Source organism: Artibeus jamaicensis, unplaced genomic scaffold (genome assembly GCF_021234435.1).
Source record: "Artibeus jamaicensis isolate MK-2021 breed Jamaican fruit bat unplaced genomic scaffold, CSHL_Jam_final contig_475, whole genome shotgun sequence".
NCBI lineage: Eukaryota > Metazoa > Chordata > Mammalia > Chiroptera > Phyllostomidae > Artibeus > Artibeus jamaicensis.
The window spans coordinates 5913825-5938386 of record NW_026521852.1 but is presented as its reverse complement, the minus strand read 5'-3'; the positions used below and the strand labels follow the sequence as shown (position 1 = coordinate 5938386).

Below are 24562 nucleotides of genomic sequence, written 5' to 3'. Positions count from 1 at the left end.
AAAAACCCATCTCAGGTGCTACCACCAGGTGGCAAATATATTTTTTAAAATGAAGAAAAGCAGCAGCTTCTGCTGAGCTCCAGAGAAGAATCAGAGAACAATTACATTCACTTGGCACTGTTTACTTGAACTGGAAGAAGGCACAGGCTGGGAGGAGGCTGAGGTGGGGAGTCATGGGGTAGTGGAAGCACATTCATGTCTGCTTAGAAACCCTGTACATCTCAGGGGTCAGCATCCTGATACCTGCCCTGAAACCACAGTAGGCTTAGCTAAAGGGTGGCAGAGTATTATCAAGGCAGTTTCTTGGGGTACTCACAGCCTAAATCTCAGCAACCCTCTGGATATATTCACTGAGAAGAACTAGGGCAGGCTGGCCTTAGGCGGCTTCCTCCAGTACAAAGGCCCCCATGCCCCCTGCTGTCGGACTTGGAAACTTCAGCTTTCCTAACAGAACAGGGCAGTGCAGGGCAGCTACCATCCACACCAGAAGTGCTGGTCCAGATCTAGCTGCTAAAACATCTTTAGCCTTTTAGTCCAATGAGGAATAGATAGGAAAGACAAGAGAATGAAAAAGGTGTAGTCCTAGCCACGCCTCATCTTGCCCCACCCAGCACTGCAGTTGCCCTACAAAAAAAACTGCTGGCAAAAAGCCCCTCTCAGTTTTCTCAGGGCCAACCTCTGCCTTGCCTGACCTTGCAGAGCAGCCGAGGGGAAGTTGTGACCAGCATGAAAAATAAAGTTGACCTACAGATTTCCAATCTTCTTTGTCTTCCATTTTACAAATAAATGCTCAGAAAAGATAGTAAAATAGAAACTCCATTTCCGTTCTCCTTTTCTCACTCCACATCATCAGCTCACTACAAAGTTTATATTTGGGCTCTTTCAGGCACTGTGTAAGAGGTTCCAGTATCTAGAACATGAGGAGACACTAAATGAAAGTTCTACTGCCCAGGAATGTTACCAATAGATGTGTGACAACTTATACATACAAACCTGAATTCAGTCGCTGACCTCCTGGTAAGACCCTAGCCCTCCATTCCGACCTAGCTCTGCTTGAACAAGTGAGTACATTTAAAAAAGCACAGTGGAGAAATTCCTTGGATGTAAGGGCTGAGAAATTAATAATAAGGACAAAGCCAATGGCAAAAGGAACAAGGGAGTAAATTACATATGGTACCTAGGTTGGAGCCTGCTGAGTGAGTCGACAGAGAGCTTCTGGGCCAGGGTAACTGGTCACTTCAACAGACCTGTCCAAATGCCAAGACTTTTCCTGTCAATAATGCCTGAGCAGAGAAAAAAGCTCTGGTCTTAGATGACTTGGCTGGGAGGTGTAGGGAATGGGATGAAGCAGCAAAACGCTTTTTGGAAACAGGATTGTCCTTTGACATCATCCCCTACCCTTGTCCCTGAATGGGAACACAGGAAGGACTACAGTTTGAGCCAAAAATGAAGTCAAGAGACCTAGGCAAATGTGGTTGATAATTTTTAAGATCCTTCAGGTCCTAATGTTCTACTTTATGATACAGGACTGCTATCAATCTGCATTGAGGCTGGTGCTCAGTGACCCCACTGCTGGGAGGTTAGGACAAAAACAAAAACAAAACAACAAAACAAAGGGAGCAAAGTGAGGACCACGTGGATCATTCATTCAGCTTACAGAGGCAAGAAGCCAGGAAACTCACCTTAAGGTGCAGCCTCTATAACTCTTGGTCTAGTCCCTCACTCTTATGACCACTACAACTCAGGCCTAGGGCCCACCAAAACCCAAGCAACTGCCTTCTCCCCCTGAGCACCAGGATTAATCCTCAAACCCTAATATTGGCTGAGCTGAAAGCAAACTGGCCTGCATAGTGATTTTGGAGACTGGTCAAGCACAGTTCTGCATCTTTCTGGAACACAATTCAATACAGTAGTTTATGGTCAAGAAAGGATTCACTAGTACCTTTTGTTTTCCTTCTGACTAAGTGCCTATTACAGAATTCTCATTAACACATCATTATTATGGTTTTTTTCACTGCAGACGATAAACAAGAACCTAAGAGTAGAAAATGAAGGAGGCAATAGTGAGACACACCTTCGAAGTTCTAGATTCCTCTCCACTTATACCAGGACTATAGAAGCCTTGGATTTATACTGTTTCCGGGTCCCAAAACTTCCAAGAAAACCAGACGAAAACTCAAATAGCCTCACACCAGGAAAAGAAACACACAGAAGGAATGAGATCCCAGTTGCAAGAAACCATTCTAAATTCTACCACCACTCTTTGTATAAACCTAATCAAGAGGTGGCTGGGCTCTTTACAGCTCCCCACAGTTTAAAAGGATGAAAAGGAAGAGAGAGTAAGCTGTCTCAGATATTTGTTAGATGCTCTTAATCAGATTATCTTGCATAATCAGTAAAATGTAGTCTCCCCAACCGTAGTCCAAACAACTTATAAGATCTGCAGCCCTCACTGAATGGGTAGGAACAATCACTGAGTGGTCTTAAGCTGTTTTTCCACAAACTCTGAACAGAATGGAAATGGAAATGGAAATGGAAGGAAGGGAAGAAAGGAAAGAAAAGAAAGGAAAGAAAGGAAAGAAGAAAGAGAAAGAAAGAGAAAGAAAGAAAATTATGCAACTCCTTCGCTGAGTATGAATCTTAAAAAAATATACGTATGGTTAGCTAGGTACATCTTAAGAGCTCACCATGCTTCACTCCCCAACTCAGAATCCTCATGCTTCCTTTGTGCCCTATCTCTATGGAGGTTGTCTGGAGAATTCAAAGGACAGGAAAACTGTGATGTGATCATGGTTTGTACAGCTGCTCAGTCATTCTTAAGAAAAAAAATTTTTTGCCATATTTGCTCTCTCCCTATGTACTTATATACATTATGATATATGTGCTTGTTCCCATTTGAATGTAAACATGACACTTCACTCTTAAATACTTAATATGTACAAGGATATTCTACATAAATAGAATGCTATCATCATCTCAAGTAAATTGAATGCTACATTATCTAATACACAGAACTTTTCCTGACTTTCCCAATTATCTATGTTCCTTCCAACTATATCTACTGATCCAGAATCTAGTTAAGATCACTACTTAGCTACTTGTAAAAGATGAGATGTGGAGACATCTTTGGTGTTATGCAGGATGGTGTCCTTTCAACTCTAATGCTGTTCTTTTGGAAAAGGTCCATGCCTAGAGATATCTCACTCAGGCCAGAGGTTCTTCCCTAAGATCTATTTCTATTTTCAATATACCACATCTTAAGCAGCAGAAGACGGGAAAAGAAAATATCCCATTGAAATCTCAACACTCCCAGACTACCTTTTAGCTTGCTAGCCCTCTAAGACATGGTATTATATTATTGCGGTGGAATTCAGAGGCCCTGCCAAAACCTACCTTAATGACTGGAGAGAGTAAGGAACCAGCCAGCCCAGCATACCATACTCACCACACCTCCCTTGTCCCCCTCCATGAACTGAATGATCTGGCAGGATGATTTCTCCCAGAGGAAGATGTGCCCACAGTCACTACCGCTCACTACAAACTCACTCTTGGGGCCATAGAAGTTAACACCTTTTACTGAAATGATAAATGAGAGAATAAACCACATGATGGTTGGCATCAGGCCTACATATATTTGTCTCATAGGAAATTTAGTTATTCACAAACTCTAAAAGCCAAAGAATTCCTTTCATTTTCACAAAAACAATCAAGGGAATATGCATGTATAATAGTCATAACAAGAATCATACCTGTCCCTGTGACTATCTCTGTTCTCTCAAAGAGCTCTAAGGACTGAGGACTTGGCAGTACCTCAGCAATAGCCTATACCTTACCGAGAAACCACAGGCCGCACTAATACCTTACTGTCCCAAACTGAAAACGCCCCAGCTCTGACTACTCCTAGATGGCACTGTCCTATGCACCCTAGGATTATCCTTGGGATGTGTACTTGACTGGTACCTTGCCAACACTTCATGGGTCATTAGCTGACACATTACAATTGCCCATAGAAGCATCTGAACAGTGCCTGTTACAAAGACTCTTGCACAACAGGGTAGTACTCTCTGAAATTAGTGACAGAAGCAAGGAGTCCCTACTATGATATCCAGTTCTTTACCACATGAGACGGCACTCCTTTTCTCTGTCCATGGATTAAGATCCAAGTACAGTCGTTTTCCCTCTCTTCTTAGCTCAAGAGAAAAAAGGGAAATTAACTGCTCTCTCCAAGTCAAAACTATGACACATATCTGTTAGGAGTGGTAACACCAACAAAGAGCAGTGATTCCCCATGTTTTTTTGTACATTAGAATCTGTAGGTTGCTTTTAACATCCCAATCAGGTCACAACCCATACCAATTAAATCAATGCCTAGGGATGGAAGATAGGCACCAGTATTTTTACAAGAATTCGGGTGACTCCACTATGCAACAGAGAACAGAGGTACAAGGTTCACCTTCTTGTAGGCAATTCGGTACCACTGACTAGGGAGGCTTTCCTATATTCCCTAACAAGCCTTTCAATCCTAAATTACCTGAAATCATAAGAAAAATAGTCCAGTCTCCTTATGCTCAAACTAAATAGTATCACTGCAGTGATGAGCGATGCCCCCAAGCCCGCTCTCCTCTGACACAGATGCCCCACCACAACTACAGCCCAATTAGGGATCCCCTCCCACTGCCTTGCCTGGCAGGCAATCTACTATTCCTCTCGGTGGTTCCTATTTGCACACCCTCAACACAGTGCTGTGGTTCTCCAAGCTAACAGACTTGGGAACAAAAACCTGAAAGGCAGCCTCACCTGTGGCATTATTTCTGTGGCCCTTATATCTCTTAACATATTGGGCCCCGTCACTGTGAGAGGAGTTGAAGAGATAAATGTCTTCGTCATTGTAACTGGCCAGGAGCTCTGCCAAGAACAAGCACATAGCAGTGAAGGCAAAGGCTGAAAAAAACTGAGATCAGGAGCCGGGGGCTGGGGTGAGGCTTCTTGCCAGTAGTGCCCCCTCCTAATTACCCAGGTATATAACACCCATCTTACTCGATTGGAATGGCAGGGAAGTCAGGTATCTCAAGTAGACTAGGAACACGCTGCCAACCCAGGGGTAGCAGAATGCTCAAGGAGATCACACCCATTAACTTAGGAATGAGTCGGAGACTTAAGAACCAGCTCAGGCATATATTTGGACTTCAGGAAAGGCCTTGCCAAATACCATCTGCAACATTCTGCAAGTGGTACCTGGCATCTCCATGGGTCATATGCTGTATCTTCCCACTGTGTGCTCACCATAAGCAGCTACTCCCCAGCTGCTCTACTTGGAGCTATAAGCACAGTGATGAGCACTGCAGGGCACATGCCTCACTGTTCAGCAGCTCCCTAGACAGAAGGGGCATGCCAGCCAAGGAGCTGGGCCCTGCTCACGTACCTGTGCCGTCGTGGCTGTACACAAGACAGGTGATGTTTGCTTTGGACTCACTGTTCACCTGCAATAAGGAGCAGATACTGACTGATGCCCCACCCCACCCCCATTTGTTATACCATCTTTAGGAAACAGATTTTCCTTCAAACTCCACTACACTTTCTCTCAAGAGATTGAGAGCGAGAGAGAGAGCAGCACAACCGATGAAACATGTCCATCTCTGGGGCTTTCTACTGGCTGTTTTTTGTGTGCCAGCCATTTTATATATACATTAACTCATTAGGCCTTACCATCATGGTACAAGGCATTTATCTCTATAAGAAAATTGTGGCCAAGAGAGGTAAAGTGACAGCCCAACATCATAAAGCTCATGAGTGGTGGAGCCAGGATTCACATTCAGGTGTCTGACTCAAAAGTTCAAGCTTCTCTCACCATACCAACAAGTTTGGGGGTGGCCTTGGGATTAAGTCGGAGAAGCCTAGAGCTACTGGCTCTTCATGAATCTTACCAGGTGATGAGGACAGAATTTTTTGAGTACTCCATTGTTCTCATTCTCATCGATTTTTCTCTGGTCATAAATCCTGTGGTGGAAGAACCAATGAAAATGTCAAAAACTTACAAACCGATCCCTTCAAGAAATGCAACTTGATGTAGTGCAGGAACAGCAGTCAAATGGATGTCAGGACAGATGAAGAACATTACCTAACCAAGCTTGAAGGTCTTTCCCCTCTTCTACTCTTTTTCCAAACTTTTAAAAAAATTTTTATTTATTCATTTTTAGACAGAAGGGAAGGAAGGGAGAAAAAGAGAGAATGAAACATCAATGTGTGGTTACTTCTCACCTGCCCCCTACTGGGGAACTGGCCCACAAACCCAGGCACGAGCCCTGTCTAGGATTTGAACCAGTGATACTTTGGTTCACAGGCTGGCACTCAATCCACTGAGCTATATACACCAGCTTGGGCCAAACTCTAACTCTTTTATTCAGCCATTTTAAATGGTAATCCTCAGTTATATCAGCTTGAAGTGGCTTATCTCTCTTCTCCGCTTTTATGTTACTTACTGTTTATTTTCAAGGAAATAACATTATCATAGAGCTTTCTGTGTGTATGCTACCTCCCCAGTTGAATTTATAACTCATAGGCAGAGACCATACCTTATATAAGTCAGTAGATCTTCAGCCCTGGCTGGTGTGGCTCAGTGGACCGAGTGGGCCTGTGAACCAAAGGGTCACTGATTTGATCCCCAGTCAGGGCACATGCCTGGATTGCAGGCCAGGTTGCAGCAGAGGGGGCATGAGAGGTAACCACACATTGATGTTTCTCTCCTCTCTTTCTCCCTCCCTCCCCATCTCTAAAAATAAATAAAATCTAAAAAAAAAAAAAAAAAAAAAAAAGGACAGTCTATCTTCAATCCCTTCTTGAAATATTTGGCCAATTCTCCCTCTTATACTGAACAACTATTACAAACCACCACCTATATCTCCAGACTCTCTCCTTCCTTCATTCCCACCAAGCATCAAACAATCTTCACCTTCCCTCATCTCTCTAATCAAAACCTTAAATTTATTCAAATTTTTATGACATATATTATGTACCAAGTATTATGCTAGGTGCTAGAAATACAGTGAAGATGGACCCAACCTCTGTTCTCACTCATCATTCTTCTGTAGTATCAGAGCCTCCACAGCTGCTTTTATCTCTTCCTTCTAACAACTTCGATTGATTAGCTCATTTTCCTTTTTCCCCTAAATAGTTTAGTGATATATGATTAGCCCATTTTCAACCTCTTCCTCATCACTGTCTGCTCATTTTCTAAAAATCCTCCTTCTACTGATTGTCCTTTCCTATTATTGCTATTTCTGTCCTTCCCCTTGCAAATTATGAAAAGAGTCATCTACATTTAAAATTTTCACTTCTTCAATTCTTACTCACTTCTCCATCCATTCCCATCTAGCTTTGGCCTTCAACTCACCCCTGAACTTCCCAGACTAAAGTCATCAGTAACCTAACTGTCAATATCAACAAGACACTTTCAGGCCTTTCTCTATTGCTCTGACATGGTTCATTATTCATTCCCCTGAAACTCTTTCCTTGATATCCGACTACGCCTTAATGCTGCGGTTCATGGGATTTTCTTTGTTTATCTCATAAATGCTGATATTCTCCAGAAATCTGGTCCTAAATTCTCCTGAGTCTATATAAAAAAATTTTTAAGGTAGCATCTAAGTAGTATGTGAACACACAGAAATGGTGCTTCCGTGCACTTTCTGGGGAGAAAGGATTATAATTATAGGTTTACTTATATTCTCAAAGAGGCCAGAGACTCAAAAGGAGGTGGAAGAGAGAATTTGATCAACACTTTTTATTAGTGACCAAATTCCATTATCAATGCCTTAACTACCACAAAATGCAGGCATATGTCTCATAAGTCTGTGTCTCCAGCCCAAACTTATTCTGAGCTCCAGATTTCTATGTATGTGCCAAATTGAGTAGTATAATGAAATGCCTAAAAGTAAACTCATTCTCCTTCTTCTAAAATTAAACTCATTCTCAACTCACCCTTTCCCGATATCTGTTAATGGCATTATCCTAAATGTAGGTGGCCAACCAAGAAGTCGGGCCCTTTCTTTTCTGTAGAGCTAACTTCTTTCCTGTCAGACTCCCTGGGTATATTTCTTGAGTATATCTGCTTTTTCCACCCTTAATTAATTTTCACTGATGATATATAGCATCCTCTTAAACCAATTTCCTTACTTATACTGTCACTAGAATTATGTCTAAAATACAAAATTTGGAAATTTCTGCCAAGATGGAGGCATAGGTGGAGATGCCATGCTTTCTCCCACAACCAAGTTTAGAGACAACAAAATTTTAGCAACAGAAAACACAGCCAGAACACAGAAAATTGAACTTTTTGGAAGTCTGATAACAAATTCTTCAGCCTGACCGGTAAGAGGGGAGAAGCCAGCAGCTGGCCGAGCAGGGTTGCACAGGAAAACTCGGTCAGACAGACTCAGGCGCGCGGATCCTAGGCGTGGGGTTGCAATGGGTAGACCCAGTGAGTGAGCGACCGGCCCCAGTGAGGGTGCAGGCCAGCAGGCTGACTGTGGTCCTGCATTCATGCGCATATAGACCAGTGAGGGAGTGGGCAGTGAGACAGGACCGAGCAGGCCCCAGCGTGAGAGGCAGCAGAGGGGGCCGCCATTTCCCCGCCCCCACATACAGTGTCACACCCCAGCGACCTGGGCGGCCCTGCCCTGGTAAACACCTAAGGCTCCGCTCCTCATAATTAACGGGTGCGAACAGACCAAAACATTATGACTCAAGAAGATCTCAAAGCTCCAGAACCCATAAATCTAAGCGAACAAGAAATTGCCAACCTATCAGATGCACAGTTCCAAACACTGGTGATCAGGATGCTCACAGAACTGGTTGATTTTAGTCACAAATTACATGAAAAAATGAAGGCTAAACTAATTGAAATGAAGGGAACTGCACAGGAAACCAACAGTGATGAAGAGGAAACTGGGACTCAAATCAAAGGAGTGAACCAGAAGGAAGAAAATAATGGCCAAACAGGAAAATATGAAGAAACAAGAATTCAAAAAAATGAGAAGAGACTTAGGAACCTCCAGGACATCTTTACACGCTCTAACATCTGAATTATAGGAGTACCAGAAGGGGGAAAGGAACAGCCACCAGTGGAAAACTTATTTGAACAAATAATAAAGGAGAATTTCCCCAATCTGGCAAAGGAAATAGACTTCCAGGAAATCCAGGAAGCTCAGAGAGTCCCAAAGAAGTTGGACCCAAGAAGGAACACACCAAGGCACATCATAATTACATTAGCCAAGATTAAAAGGAAGGAGAGAATCCTAGAAGCAGCAAGAGATAAGGGGACAGTCACCTACAAAGGAGTTCCCATCAGACTGTCAGCGGATTTCTCAAAAGAGACCTTACAGGCAAGAAGGGGCTGGAAAGAAGTATTCAAATTCATGAAATCCGAAGACCTACAACCAAGATTACTCTATCCAGCAAAACTTTCATTTAGAATGGAAGGGCAGATAAAGTGCTTCTCAGATTAAGATCAAATTCAAGGAGTTCATCATCACCCAACCCTTATTATATGAAATGTTAAAGGGACTTACCTAAGAAAAAGAAGATAAAAAAGATGAACAGGGAAAGGACAGCAAACTCACAGTTATTAACAACCACACCTAAAACAAAAGCAAACTAAAAGGACAGCTAGATGAGGAGCAGAACCATAGAAATGAAGATCTCAAGGAGGGTTAGCAATAGGGGAGTGGGAGGAGGAGAAGAGGGGAGAAGGTACAGAAAATAAGTAGCATAGACAGTAGACAGAAAATAGATGGGGGGACAAGAATAGTATGGGAAATATAGAATCTAAAGGACTTGAGACACATGGTCATAAACTAAAGGGGGGAATCGTGGGGGTGGGGGGTGGAGGGGAATGAAGGGGGGGAATAGAACGACTGTAATGGCATAATCAATAAAATTTTTTTAAAAAGAAGAAAAAAATAAAATACAAAATTTTATATACGTTTCCTGCTTAAGTCTCTAGCAGTTTTGTACTTGCTACTAAAAGTCTAAACTCTAAAAAGTCTAAAAGTATGGCTGCCTACTACTACTTCTCAAAGATCCCATACATTATACAAAAAGCAAGAAAACGAATAAAAACTGCTTCCTTGAACATATCACATCTTGTTATTTCACTTCTAAACACACTGTATGCTTTACCTAAAATAGTAGTTTCCCTTAGTCTTTCATACTCCCTCTGTGAGGAAGATCAGAATAGTGAAATGGTCTCTACTACACTTAAGGTGCCTGATCTGAATTCAGATACTAAGTCTGTCATTTATTAGGTCAGCAATATTGGGTATGTTACTTAATATTTGCAATCCTTATATGTGCTTCTCCAGAGACTCTTTTAGCTAAATATGTATCTAGCACATAGCAGATGCTCAGTAAATGCTAGATAAATAAATGAATCAATATATGTCTGTATTCTCCACAACTGCTTAATATCCTTCATAAAGAGAATACTCAGGTTCTGGCCAAGATGGAGGCATAGGTAGAAACCCTTCACTTCCTTGCACAACCAAAATAAGGATAACAACCAATCTAAAATCAATAGACAACCAAAAGTGCCAGAAAATCAAACTGCATGGAACTCCGACAACCAAGGAATTAAAGAAAAAGTCAAACAGAATAACCAGATCGATGTGCCAAGACAAAGAAATATGGACCAAATGGAAGAACAAAGCAAAACTTCAGAAAGACACCTAAGCAATGAGCAGATAGCCAACCTATCTGATAAGTCCTGGTAATCAAAATGCTCAGAGAATTGATTGAGGTTGGTCAAAAAATGAAAAGACAAATAAAAGATACCCAAAGTGAAATAAAGCAAAATACTGAGGGAACCAACAGTGATAGGAAGGAAACCAGGATGCAAAGCAATGATTTGGAAAAAAAACCCAAACATCCAACTGGAACAAGATGAAGAAACAAGAATTCAAAAAAGTGAAGAGAGACTTACAAACCTCTGGGGCAACCTGAAATGGAATTCCAATATCCAAATTATAGGGGTGCCAGAAGGAGAACAATAACAGCAAGAAATTGAAAACATAATGAAGGGGAGGACTTCCACCAAGATGGAGGTATAGGTGGATGTGCCGTGCCTTCTCACACAACCAAGTTTAGGGACAACTAAATATTAGCATCAGAAAACACAACCAGAACACGGAAAATTGAACTTTTCGGAAGTCCGTTAACAACAAATGCTTCAGCCCGACCGGTAAGGGGCGAAACTGGCGTCTCGTGAGGGGTTGCACAGGAGTGCTCCGGTCTGACGGACCCAGGGGCGGAATCCAGATGCGCGAATCCAGACGCACAGGTTCCAAACCCAGGATTGGACCTAGTGAGTGACCGAGCAACCAACCGGCTGAGCGACTGCTGAGGAGACAGTGGGGAGGCGGTGCTGCATGTTGACTGCGGTTGCCTATCTGCGGGCGAGCGGACAGGCGAGGGAGTGGGCGGTTGGACCGGGGCGGCGGTCCCCGTGGCTTGCGGCAGTAGAGGGCGCCGCCATTTCCCCGCTCTGACCACACCCCCACATACAGTCACAACCCAGCGACCTGGGAGTCCTAGGCGCCGCTTCTCACATTTAAAGGGCCAGAACAGACCAAAAATGTCGCAGGAAGACCTCAAAGCCCCAGAGATAAATCTAAGCGACGAAGAAATAGCAAAACTCTCAGACGCACAGTTTAAAACACTGGTCATCAGGATCCTAACAGATCTGGTTGATTATAGCCACAAATTAGAGAAACATATGAAGGCTAAACTAAGGGAAATGAATGGAATTCCACAGGAAACCCATAGAGATGAAAAGGAAACTGGGACTCAAATCAATGGAGTGGACCAGAAGAAAGCAAATAATGGCCAAACAGAAAAGAGTCAAGGAGCAAGAATTCAAAGAAATGAGGAGAGTCTTAGGAACCTCCAGGACATCTTTAAACGCTCCAACATCCGAATTATAGGGGTACCAGAAGGGGGGAAAGACACAACCACCAGTGGAAAAATTATTTGAACAAATAATAAAAGAAAATTTCCCCAATCTGGCAAAGGAAATAGACTTCCAAGAAATCCAAGAAGCTCAGAGAGTACCAAAAAAGTTGGACTCAAGAAGAAACACACCAAGGCATATCATAATTACATTAGCCAAAATTAAAATGAAGGAGAGAATCCTAGAAGCAGCAAGAGCTAAGGGGACAATCACCTACAAAGGAGTTCCCATCAGACTGTCAGCAGATTTCTCAAAAGAGACCTTACAGGCAAGAAGGGGCTGGAAAGAAATATTCCAAGTCATGAAATCTAAAGAACTACAACCAAGATTGCTCTATCCAGCAAAACTTTCATTTAGAATGGAAGGACAGATAAGGTGCTTCTCAGATAAGATCAAATTCAAGGAGTTCATCATCACCAAGCCCTTATTACATGAAATGTTAAAGGGACTTATCTAAGAAAAAGAAGACAAAAAAGATGAACAGTGAAAGAACAACAAGCTCACAGTTATTAACAACCACACCTAAAACGAAAGCAAACTAAAAGAACAGCTAGATCAGGAGTGGAAACATAGAAATGAAGATCTCAAGGAGGGTTAGCAACAGGGGAGTGGGAGGAGGAGATGGGGGGAGAAGGTACAGAAAATAAGTAGCATAGACAGTAGATAGAAAATAGATGGGGGGGGGGCAAGAATAGCATGGGAAATATAGAACCTAAAGGACTTGAGACACATGGACATAAACTAAAAGGGGGTAATGGTGGGGATGGGGGGGCAGGGTGGAGGGGAATGAAGGGGGGAATAGAACAACTGTAACAGCATAATCAATTTAAAAAAATAAATTAAAAAATAAAATTAAAAAAGAAAAAAAAACATAATGAAGGAAAACTTCCCCAATCTGGTGAAGGAAACAGACTTCCAGGATGTCCACAAAGCCCAGAGAGTTCCGAAGAAGTTGAACCCAAATAGGAACGCACCAAGGCACATCATCATTAAGTTACCCAAGATGAAAGATAAAGACAGAACCTTAAAAGCAGCAAGACAAAAGGAGAGAGTTACCTACAAAGGAGTTCCCATAAGACTGTCAGCTGATTTCTCAAAAGAGACCTTACAGGCAAGAGGGGACGGGAAAGAAGTATTCCAAGTCATGAAAGGCAAGGACCTCCATCCAAGATTGCTCTAACAAAGCTTTCATTTAGAATGGAAAGGCAGATAAAGTGCTTCCCATATAAGGTCAAATTAAAGGAGTTCATCATTACCAAGCCATCATTATATGAAATGTTAAAGGGACTTACCTAAAAAGATAAAAAATATGAACAATCAAATGAAACAAACTCACAACTACCAACAAATGAATCTAAAATAAAAAGAAAAACAATGAAAACAAAAACTAAGCAAACAACTAGAACAGGAACAGAACTAGAGAAATGGACATCACATGGAGGGTTTTCAGTAGAGAGGCAGAAGGGAGGAATGGGGGACAAAGGTACAGGGAAGAAGTAACATAGTAAGTAGGCGTTAAATAGATGGGGAGAGATAAGAAATGGTATAGGAAACAGATAACTTAAAGAACTCATATGTAGAACCCATGGACATGAACTAAGGGGGGGAATGCTGGAGGGTTGGGGGGACAGGGTGGAGGGGGGATAAAGGGAAGACAATGGGGAAAACTGTCATAGCATAATCAATAAAAAATACTTAAAAAAAGAATATTTAGGCAATGTTTGCTACAGGCAATGTTTGCTAAATGAACCAAAGAAAGAAAAAAGAAATAGTGCCCTGGCCAGGTAATTGAGTTGGTTAGAATGTTGTTCCAATCTGCCAAAGTTGCAGGGTCAATCCCTGGTCAGGGCACGTGCAAGAGTCCACCAATGAATGCATAAATAAGTGGAACAATAAATCCATGTTTCTCTTGCTCTGTTTCTCAAATCAATAAATTTAAAAAAGTTTTTAAAGAGGAATAGACTACTGCATTATCAATTATTAGTCTTCACCAAATATACGTAGCTGAAAATAAAACTTTTTCCTTCAAATGAAGTCTAAATCACAGTTCTCAAATGTCACTAAGCTATCATAAACTTCAACAAGTCAGCACATTAGTAAAAAATATTTAAATATGTAATATTTTGGCATATGAACTATTCTGTGTTGCTCAGTATCTAATGCTCTTTGTCCTCCTTCTTTTGGGGAAATCCTTACCTTTCCTCCCCTTTCTTATAAATAAAATTAATTTCAGAATGTAGTTATAAAAATGTGCTCTCATTTAAAGGAAGATAATGCTTTTCACCCATCATGAGGAAAAGAAAAATTCACTCATTCTTCTAGTGATCCTCTCCCTCATCCTTTTCAAACTGATAATCCTTCAGCAACAACAAAATATATATAGAGTTAAAATAGGCCAACTAGATCAGGATGGACTACAGTTGTTTTTTTAAATAAAGATTTTATTTATTTATCTTTAGAGAGGAAGGGAAGGAGAGAAGAAGAGAAACATCAATGTATGGTTGCCTCTTGTGAGTCCCCTGCTGGGAACTGCCCCGCAACCCTGGCATGTGCCCTGACTGGGAATCGAACTGTGATTGTGTGGTTCACAGGCCTGCGCTCATTTCACTGAGCTACACCAGCCAGGGCCAGGATGGAATATAGTTTGTAGTGAAGGGACAGAAGGAAACTAAGTGGTGGTACACTTGGGGATTGAATCCATGAACTCTTGTTATTTTTAGATATACATCATTAGCCAGTGTTACAACAGATATTCACAGTAACAAAAATACTACAGACAAAGAGAAGTGGTTCAAGACAATGGGAGCCCAAAATACTGAGTTCATACCGAGCACTCCCCAATCAAATCATTTCTGTATCTGAAACCAGCATTCAAAACTTCTAGGCATGTTTATATATAAAAATGGTAGAAGATATTTACTAATATAACACTTGCTAGCAACTTGGGTTTATGCCTTAGCTACTATGTGGGGACCTTGGTCAACTCATCAAAGTTCTTTAAAACTTGATAATCCCTACATTAAACCATCCCTCAGAAATTACTACATTAGGGAGAGTACCTCACAAGGGGCTAAACACTTTTGGAAGAGGGTAAAAACCTCAAGATAGTGGTGAATGGATTCCCAAGTAATTAATACCTTTCCACAGAGAACCTGGTAGTACACAATGCATTAGTATCTCAAACTTTCAGATACAGAAGAGCCTTCTGACTTACCTTACAAACTGATCTCGTCCACCCACTGCAAACTGGTGGGTATTGGCAGGATTCACATAGATTGTATACAGCCCCACTTTCTTCTCCTTTTCTTTTGTCACCACCAGCTTCCTATTTAAGAGTAGAAAAGCACAAAAGTTTTATTTTCCCACAGATACAGATGGTCATGGCAAATGAGAGCACAGACAGTAATGTTTGTTTTGCACATAAGACAAAACCACCTTCACATATATTTACTAAATGCTACTCTGGGTATGAAAAAACACATAGTGAAGTCACTTTTCTGGTATTCCTCAAAAATCGTAAATTAAAGATACATGAAAGTATTGCTTCTCAGGTAGTTCTGTTTAGATGGAATCCAACATGATAACCAATCATTAAACAGACAATAATACCCACATCTTCCCACCCTTCATTCATAAATACATGTTCCTAATTATCAGGGAGCAGAAAGTGAGGGGAGAATGAATCACAAAATAGTGGACAGAAAAGATCTTAAAGTTAGAGTCTATCTCCTAGATTCCAAAAAAGTGTCACTTAAAATTCAGTGTTAAAAATGCACACAGAAAGCCCTGGCTGTGTGGTTCAGTTGGTTAGAGTGACATCCTGATGTGCCAAGGTTACAGGTTCGATCTCTAGTCAGGGTATATACAAGAAACAACCAATCAATGCATGAATAGGTAGAACAACAAAGAAATGTTTCTCTCTCTAAAATCAACAAAAAATCCCTTTAAATACACACAGCAGAATGACAAGTCACAGTTTTCTAGCACAGGGGCAGTCCAAAAGGAAACAGCATTCTCCTTCCCTTATCTGAAGCAAATTAGGAAAGAAGGTTCTTATGAAGATAGATGTTTATTTTTTTTAAGTATTTTTACCTTTAAATTAGAGTTAACATACAATATGACATTGATTTCAGGAGTACAACCCTGTGATCATGAAATATTTATATAACTTATGAAGTGACTACCCTGAAGATAACTGTTTCTAAGGCTGGAAAATAATTTCTAAATTATTCTTCTGGTTATATCACCAAAAAATGGGACTCCTTAGGAGGGCATGGGACCCTGAGGAAATGCTATGAAAGCTCAGAGTTTCTGCCAAAAATTCTGATTTTAGCCACAATTTTCCTAGCTTAAAGGTAGCCCTATGAAAACAAATACTCTTTCCAGATCTAAGTGTCCAACCAGTCAAATATATTACATATGATGACAAATATGGCACATCATAAAGATTAGTAACTACAAAAAAGAAGAGACATTAAAGGAAAGAACTGCGCTTTACCTTTCATTTTTAATCTAAGCTTTTGCTCATTTCTGTTCCTATGAAAACTGAAAGAAATACAATCATGACAGTAAGTTTCTTGTAAAAAAATGATTCTAGCATGTCTTCTACATATGGCCAGTAACTATAGCCTAGAACTGCTCTAGGCAAAGGGGGAAAATTTCATTTGATTTACAAATCTCTACAGTTTTATTAGCCCTAGCCAGGTAGTTCAGTTGGTTAGAGCACTGTCCCAATATGCCAAGGTTGTGAGTTCAATCTCCAGTTAGGGCACATACAAGAGTCAACCAATGAAGGCATAGGCATAAACAAATCACTGTCTCTCTCTCTCTCTAAAATCAATTAAAAAAAATAAAACTGCAGCCTTTCACAAAAGAATAGTGTACAGAGATCATAAAAAAGGAATGTCATTAGGGAAAACTCACACCCTCAAAAATATTAGGCAAAAAAACATACCGAAAACAGTTTTAGGAATATACCAGTAATGGAGATGAGAACGTTTTAACTGGGTTTCTGACAGGGAAAATTAGTAGGAGCAGAAGCTGCCCCTTTTCATAGGACTATATGGCAATTTGGATTTTCAAGACAGGGTCAGACAAATATAAATGTTACCATATGGAAGCAAAATGAAGAAACTGTGGGGACTGATTATGAAGTACTGGCTCCACTGTCACGTAATTCTGACAAAGACCTCAATCTTCTGATGCTGCAATTTATTTAGCTAAAACAAACAACACTCTCCTAATGGATAAATGCACAAGTACCTTAAGCGCTCTGACAAACATGCATTCAGCAGCACTATAAAAATAATTAATCATGGCAGAAAGAGGCAGCACACAAAACCATACGAACCAAGTCCACCAAATTTTGTCTTAATATTTGCAGGGACAAATGTGCGAATATGTTGTGTTTTGTTTTTTTTTTTTAATTGATTGGAGGGAGGCAGGGAGGGAAGGAGGGATGGATGGATCAATGTGATAGGGTGTAAATTCAATCACTTGTCTCCAGTATGCACCCTGACTGGGGATCAAACCCACAACCTTTTGGCGTGTGGGACAATGCTCCAACGAAGCCACCCAGCTGGGCAAAATTTGCAGTTTTTGTAACGATCAGGTATGTTCCAGAAAAAATGGAAAAATAATTATAGATCGAACCAAAAAATTCCTTTGAAGAATACCTCAAACTGGCTTCCACTGGCTTAAGGAATACTCATCCACAAGCTCCAAATCAAACTCTTTTCCTAAGATGTTAGCCAATTTCACCAGCTTCCAAAGACTCAACTATCATATAATAACAAGAAAAAAATTCCCCTATGCCAACTTCACATAACAATGCCTGGCCATGACCTTCACATTCAGCAACCCCACTTCATTCCATACTTCTATTACTTCTTTAAAAAGCCCCTAATGCAAAACCTTTTTGAAGGCTCGCTCTCTCTTATACTCTAAATCTAGATTTTAGGCCTCCTCCTGGGTTATTCCTTTTAGTTTCTATCCCATCTATCACCTACAGCCACTGGTCATCTCTCAGCCAGATTTTCAGCTATTGTTTCATTAAAAATTTAATAATCTACCAAAGTTATGTACTCTGCTCATTACTAGAACCAGATTCCCAATTCCTTATGGCCTAACAGTAGTTTTCCTCTGACTCTGATCTACAGGATAAATCCCATTCTGCTTCACCATTCTCCACCAAAGCAGACTGAACAAACTCATATCATTTGTGCATCTTTGCCCTTCCCTCTGCCCTTGAAAACTTTCTAATGTCCCACTATCATCACAGAACCACAGAACTTTAGAATTAAATACAACAAACATCATTCAAGAGATTAAACAATTTTCTCAAAGTTAAATGACTTCAGACTAGTAGTAACTAGAAGGCAGATCCCTTGTCACCCAGGCCTGTTCCCTTCCCAGTATAAAGCCAGTATCTCCCTTATCCTCTTGAAGGTTAATAGAAGTAACCAGTATATCTTTTCTGCAAGTTCAAACCATTTCTATCATTTAAGCAGTTTTTAAAATTCTTCCACAATCTAGACAACTTTTTCTATACTTATGTCTAAAAACAATCAGTCTTAGTATTATATTCTCTATACTATTTTACTTGTGTACCTTGTAAATCAGTGACATCCCTTACTCAATGTTGGCACTGATATACAATATTTGTTATAATAATTTTTAAAACAAGAAAATAATTAATCTAGATTATCCATCAACAAAATCATGATTAAATAAACTGTGGTATGCCAATGTTGTGATGTATATGTCATGGTTAAAAATAAGGTAGGTCTTCATGGTCTGATAGAGAAAGATCTCCAAAATACATTTTAACATGAAAAAAGCAAATATAGAAATAGACATGTTTGTGTCTACATGTATGTTTGTATATACATATAAGTAATCCCATTAATGGGGAAAAGTGTAGATGTATATATTAAGATACATAAAGGTGTATGAAAAGGATTGGAAAGATATTCAGAATTTTTCACAATGATTACCAACAGCCAGAAAAGTGGGGAGCAGGGGAGTACATGAGACAGCTTTTACATTTTATCCATATACTTTATTATTTGAATATCCTCTGTGTGCCTGTGTGTATGTGTATGAGAGAGAGATGGAGAAAGATACATACACACCTCCCCCCAGACTTCCTGGATCCAAACAAGATGCTATGATATCACACAGCTGACAAAGGATATAATTTACCCTTGAGTCTCAAACTGATATAAAAATGAGCTGTGGCATCAAAACGCTATAGCTACCAATATTTTTGTTCAAAAACCATCATTTAATTGTTTACATGTTTTGATATGTAACTGAACTGAAAACTACATAGGAACATATCCCTAAGCTGCTTTGTAGAGTAATATGCTTCTTGTGGTTAAGTTGAGTGGCACCCAAGTAAATGAAGAGTTTTTAAAGCCCACATATAATAAGGTAACTGAACCTCGCTTTAGAAATAAAGCTAGACTGAATGGTACTTCACTGCTGACAAACAAGTAACAACAAACAAGAAATTCCTCTAAACCCTAATCTGCTTCTCACAGGCACAAAGGGATCATTCTGATGGATCAAACAGCTGAGCATTACCTAGGTCATATGGAATATTTTCCAGTCCAAGAGATCCAGTTCTATAAAAGTACTGCTACTATACTTACGAAGCTGGACGGTCCTGTCTGAGATCAATGGTGAAGACAACTGCATCTTCACCTGCAGACAGAAACGTACAGGGAGAGTCTGGTTCCAGGGCCAACTGGAGGAGAAAAAAAGGACAGGATGAATTTCTAAAGATCAAAATTAAAGGTTATCTAGTTCATCCCTTTATGTTTAGAAAGGGCTACATTTAAAATACCTCAGTAGGAGAAATGTCTACCTTTTATTGTAAAATTCTAGCAAAGGAGATAATTTAATAAGCCGAACCTCTCTTGCTCTGTGTATATTACTTACAGTTAGTTTACACAAGTCTAAAGAACAGATAATTTGCTATTTCAATTAAGTCCCCAAGGGACTTAACAGTGATACCAAAGGCAAACATCAGTCATTAAGCCTCATTATCAAAGAAAATCAATTCCACACCCTCAGGTGGGGAGAGAAATGGTGCCCAAGTTTCATCTCCCTACATCTTAGTTCTTAAAATTAATTATCTAGTGGGTTCGAAGTACACTTAAGATCGAAAGAAATAAATAATTTTCGCATTGCCCAAGCCATTTAGAAATGGATACTCCAGGTCCACTTACATATTTGTTTAGGCTTTTTAATGAGAGGACCATCCTCCTTCCATGGCATGGAAAAACATGGTACCTACTCTAAGACTAGGCAGCTTCTCACTGGCTGCCACTATGACTATCTGGCCTATATTCCCCAGTCTAGTATGAGGAGCTAACAACCAGTACCTTGGAACTGTTAATAAGATGTTCTAAAATGATCAGAGGAAAGTTTAAAGGTTTGGAAGGCAGAGGAGACCTCAAGGATCTCTAAATTAACTATGGTTCATCCTAGGAATTAAGTATAATCAACTAAATAAATACTGCATGTGCAAGATCTATAGATCTCTCAAATATGTACCTTCCAAGTTTAGAATGGTGGCTACTCTTTCCTCCTTATACACAAATCTTAGGACTAAAAAAAGGGAGGCAGGTGACTACAATTAACAGAGATATGCCCTGGCCGGGTAGTCTGGTTGATTAGAACATTGTCTGGATATACATACCACGATTGTGGGTTTGATCCCCAGTCAGGGCACATACAAGAAGCAACCAATGAATGCATAAATTTAAGTGGAACAACAAACTGATGTTTTTTTTCTCTCTCGCTCTAAAATCAATAGGTTCAAAAATTTAAAAAAAAATATATAAACAGCCCTGGCTGGTGTAGCTCAGTGGATGGAGCATGGGCCTGTGAAGCAAAGGGTCGCTGGTTCGATACCCAGTCAGGCCACATGCCTGGGTTGCAGGCCAGGTCCCCAGTGGGGGACACAGAAAAAGCAACCACACATTGATGTTTCTCTCCCACTCTTTCTCCTTCCCTTCCCCTCTCTCTAAAAATAAATAAATAAAATTAAAAATATATATATATAAACAGAGACACAAGAGGGCTTTGGTGAGATCCACAGAACAGCTAGATTGCATATCTTTTGGGGCAAAGACTGACTTACCTTATGGGATGCTCCCTTATGCTGGGCCACACGCTTTGTATTCTTGCAGCACTGTGTGGCAGACAACTCTGCTACACGCACCTGCCCATCACGGGCACACATGGCCAGGGTGGAATCACCACTGTTAGGAAGGAACTTTGCCTGGAGTGTTAACAACAAAGAAAGGGACACACAAAAGAAATTGAGGTGAATTTGAGAGAAAAAAATATAATGACAACCTCAACTCATCCTTTTGTTTCACAACAGCTGAAAACTTAGTTCACTGACTCTAATTGGTTAAAGTCTAATTTCTTCCAAGAATTAAAGGAGAGGGAGAGAAAAAAACTCTGATAAAAAGGAGCATTTCATTTCATTCTGGAAGACTGAACTAATATAAGTGCTCAGGTGAACTAGGACTCTGACCTACCAAGGGACAAAAGTAAGAGAAAAAAGGAGAAAACTATCTTGATTCAGCAAGTAAATATTAATTTGCTATTGTACGAAGAAAAAGGAAACTAGAGGGGATGCTGGGGAAAGAGGTAAAATGCTTAGGGATAAACAGCCAGTACCAATATGATATACTGCACTGATGAGTAAATTCCCTGGAGAATGATAACAGTACTAACTTTTATCAAATGTTTAATGTTCACTACGTGCCAGGTATGATTCTAACTGCTCGGCTTCCATTGTTATTTAATCCTCATAACCTTTATGTTAATATCCCCACATTATAGATAAATAAACTGAACAGCATGGTTAAATAACTCACCCCCTATCCCTGGCTGGTGTAGCTCAGTGGATTGAGCGTGGGCCTAAGAACAAGGATCGTGGGTCAATTCCCAGTCGGGGTACATGCCTGGATTTCAGGCCAGTTCCCAAAAGGGGATGCACAAGAGGCAAACATACATTGATATTTTTCTCCCTCTCTCCTTCCCTTCCCCTCTAAAGATAAATAAAATCTTAAAAAAAAAACAAAAAAAAAAACACTTGCCCTCAATCACACTGCTAGTAAAGGGCTAGGATTTAAACCCAGTCTGGCTTAATAGACTCTGCTCTTACACTATATGCCTCCTATCAGGTCATATATAGTACTTTTCTGATTATTTCTAAGCACCCAGTTGTAATGAGACTTTCAACAGTGTTTATACTCAAGGAAAGAAAAGCTTGCCATAGGTCTTGCGGTGTATATTAACTCCTTCAAGGCATTATGAGAGCCAACACAGGGCTGAGTTTGATATCTAATTCCTGCAACTCACTACTAAATCGCACTACAGGCAACGGCTCAGATTTGTCTAACTCATGTCTGAATCAAGTCCAACAAAATCAAGTCGGCCTTGATTTTCTCAATCGCTACTTTGCTTCCTTGCCTCACCTGGAAGACATTGCTTTTGTGGCCACTCTCAAAGTCCAGCACAGGCTGCTGCCGCACCCAGTCCCAAACCACCACTTTTAGGTCATCACTGCCACTGGCCAGCCAAGTTCCACGCTGATTAAAGTGCAGAGTATTGACACAACCAGTATGGCCCTCAAGCCCATGCTGCAGGCGGAAACGCTGTACAAAGACTCTTGCCCCACAAGCTTCATATACAAAGCGGGAACTTGAACCCAGCTCCCGCTCCCGAAGGGCAGGAAGGGCTTGCCAGCGAGGACGGGGAAGGGCTGATGTTTCCGAGGACACCCAGTCCTCCAGGGCCTGCTCATCATCTGATGAGTCCTGGTCACGATTGGCCCGCTTGCGCTGTATACGACGCCGAGGATGTTCTTCCTCCTCTTCTTCCTCTTCTTCTTCCTCTGAGCGATCATGGACTTGGTTTTCATCATTGATAGAGTAATGGCCTGTGTCCTCCATGCTGTCAGAGTCCTTGTCTTCACCTGAGCTCTCTGTATCTGTGCCTCGACTTTCTGTGCTGGTGTGATTGGGGCCACCATCATCCCCTGTCAAGCTCAAGCTCAAGTCTGAGGCCTCTACTTCAATGCCTGAGGATGTCTCCCTCCCCTCTTCAGCTCCAGACATCTCCTCTGGACTGCTAGACATGCTTCCTGCATGTAAGTGAGAAATGGGTAGGTGTGGGGGGAAAAAGGAAGACAGGTTAGTGATCAGAAACATTTCCCCATCTTAGTCTAAGATATCATCACATAGAAAGCCCCAGAAACCAACTTTGGTCAAAGTGTTTTTATTATAAATGCTTATAAAAAATACTTTTTGAAGAGGTATCTTGGAAAAGAAACTGAAAAGATTAAGATCAAAGCCACTCACAAATAAAGGTACTTCAACAAAATGGACGAAATACAGAAACTAAGAGTATAAAAATTCTCAAGAGGCAAAGCACTGACAGACTGTTTGACACAACTAGTTTAGGCTCTGTTCTGCTGGATAGGCATCCATTAGCTACAGTAAATAATTAAACTAAATATAAGAAAAAGAATAGCCACCCCTACAAGAATTGGCATAGCCATCATCTTAGAAAAGGACAGAAAATAATTGATTAAAATCACTCTTGACAGTAGATGAGAGTTGGACTTTTTCCTACTTCAAGAAAGCTCCTTTTCTTCTCTTTCTTCCATTACCTCCTGACTCTTAAATTTTAAAGTTTCTTTCCCCAACATCTTAAAAGTCCACTAAGAATCCAGAAGTAAACGAGACAAAGGGAAATTGTGATCATTTGAGTAAGTTCTGGCTCACTTTTTGCTAATTTATGTATTCTGACTTACTTCCATTAATTTAATAATTTAAAACTATTTTTAGTTATACAAACTGAGACAAAGTTCCACCAGGAAGCATATGTAAAAGTACTAAAAAGGGGTACTACATTGGCACCTGAGAAGAAAGTTCACCATCTTCTAAGCTCTTCATGTTGGTAGTTATAAAATAACTGGGATTATGATATATAATTAGATTATACTGAATGATCTAATGACCTACACTGCATTCTTCTATCAAAACACAGCCAAATCAAATTCCAATAAGCACTTGGCAATCTTCTAAGAGCCACAACTTCCAACCTAAGGTCAAGATGTGAAGGAAGAGGAATGGCCTTCTTTTCTTAGATGACCACAAATTTTATCTTGCCAGAAGTAAATGCTGTTAGGAAAGGCAGACCAGCTATGGTTGATTCTGGTATGAATTATTCAATTCCAATACTACATTAATGTTTAAAAATCCAAAGGATTGGAGTACCTTACTGCTTATTCATCTAGATTAGTACAGTAATTTCTGAAAATCTTTGCAGCAACAGAAGCCCTTTTCCAATGAACTTTTAGACAAAACCAATACAGAAGACAGATAATATAATTGTTTTGGTTCAAGTAGTGACAGAATGTTGGGGGACACATAAGCAGCTCTTTTCAAAAAAGCACCTCTAAGAGCACGGTGTGAAAACAACTAGGCTACAAACTGGAAGACAAAGGGGAAGAGTACAGCAATTTGACTT

The 24562-nt window shown here is 40.4% G+C and overlaps 1 protein-coding gene across 7 annotated transcripts in view; it reads right to left on the bottom strand.

The window, feature by feature from the left end:
* The window catches only part of DCAF8 (DDB1 and CUL4 associated factor 8), a 45033-nt gene that overhangs the window by 3817 nt on the left and 16654 nt on the right, over nucleotides 1-24562 (bottom strand). For all 7 annotated transcript variants that reach the window (XM_053667912.1, XM_037144082.2, XM_053667910.1 and 4 more), the window contains 8 exons: nucleotides 22504-23171; nucleotides 21153-21293; nucleotides 19657-19751; nucleotides 15216-15326; nucleotides 5925-5997; nucleotides 5423-5480; nucleotides 4798-4905; nucleotides 3446-3576 (listed from right to left, as the gene is read on the bottom strand). In XM_053667912.1, coding sequence (XP_053523887.1) covers nucleotides 3446-3576; nucleotides 4798-4905; nucleotides 5423-5480; nucleotides 5925-5997; nucleotides 15216-15326; nucleotides 19657-19751; nucleotides 21153-21293; nucleotides 22504-23171 — 1385 coding nt within the window. The remainder of the gene's footprint in view (nucleotides 1-3445; nucleotides 3577-4797; nucleotides 4906-5422; nucleotides 5481-5924; nucleotides 5998-15215; nucleotides 15327-19656; nucleotides 19752-21152; nucleotides 21294-22503; nucleotides 23172-24562) is intronic.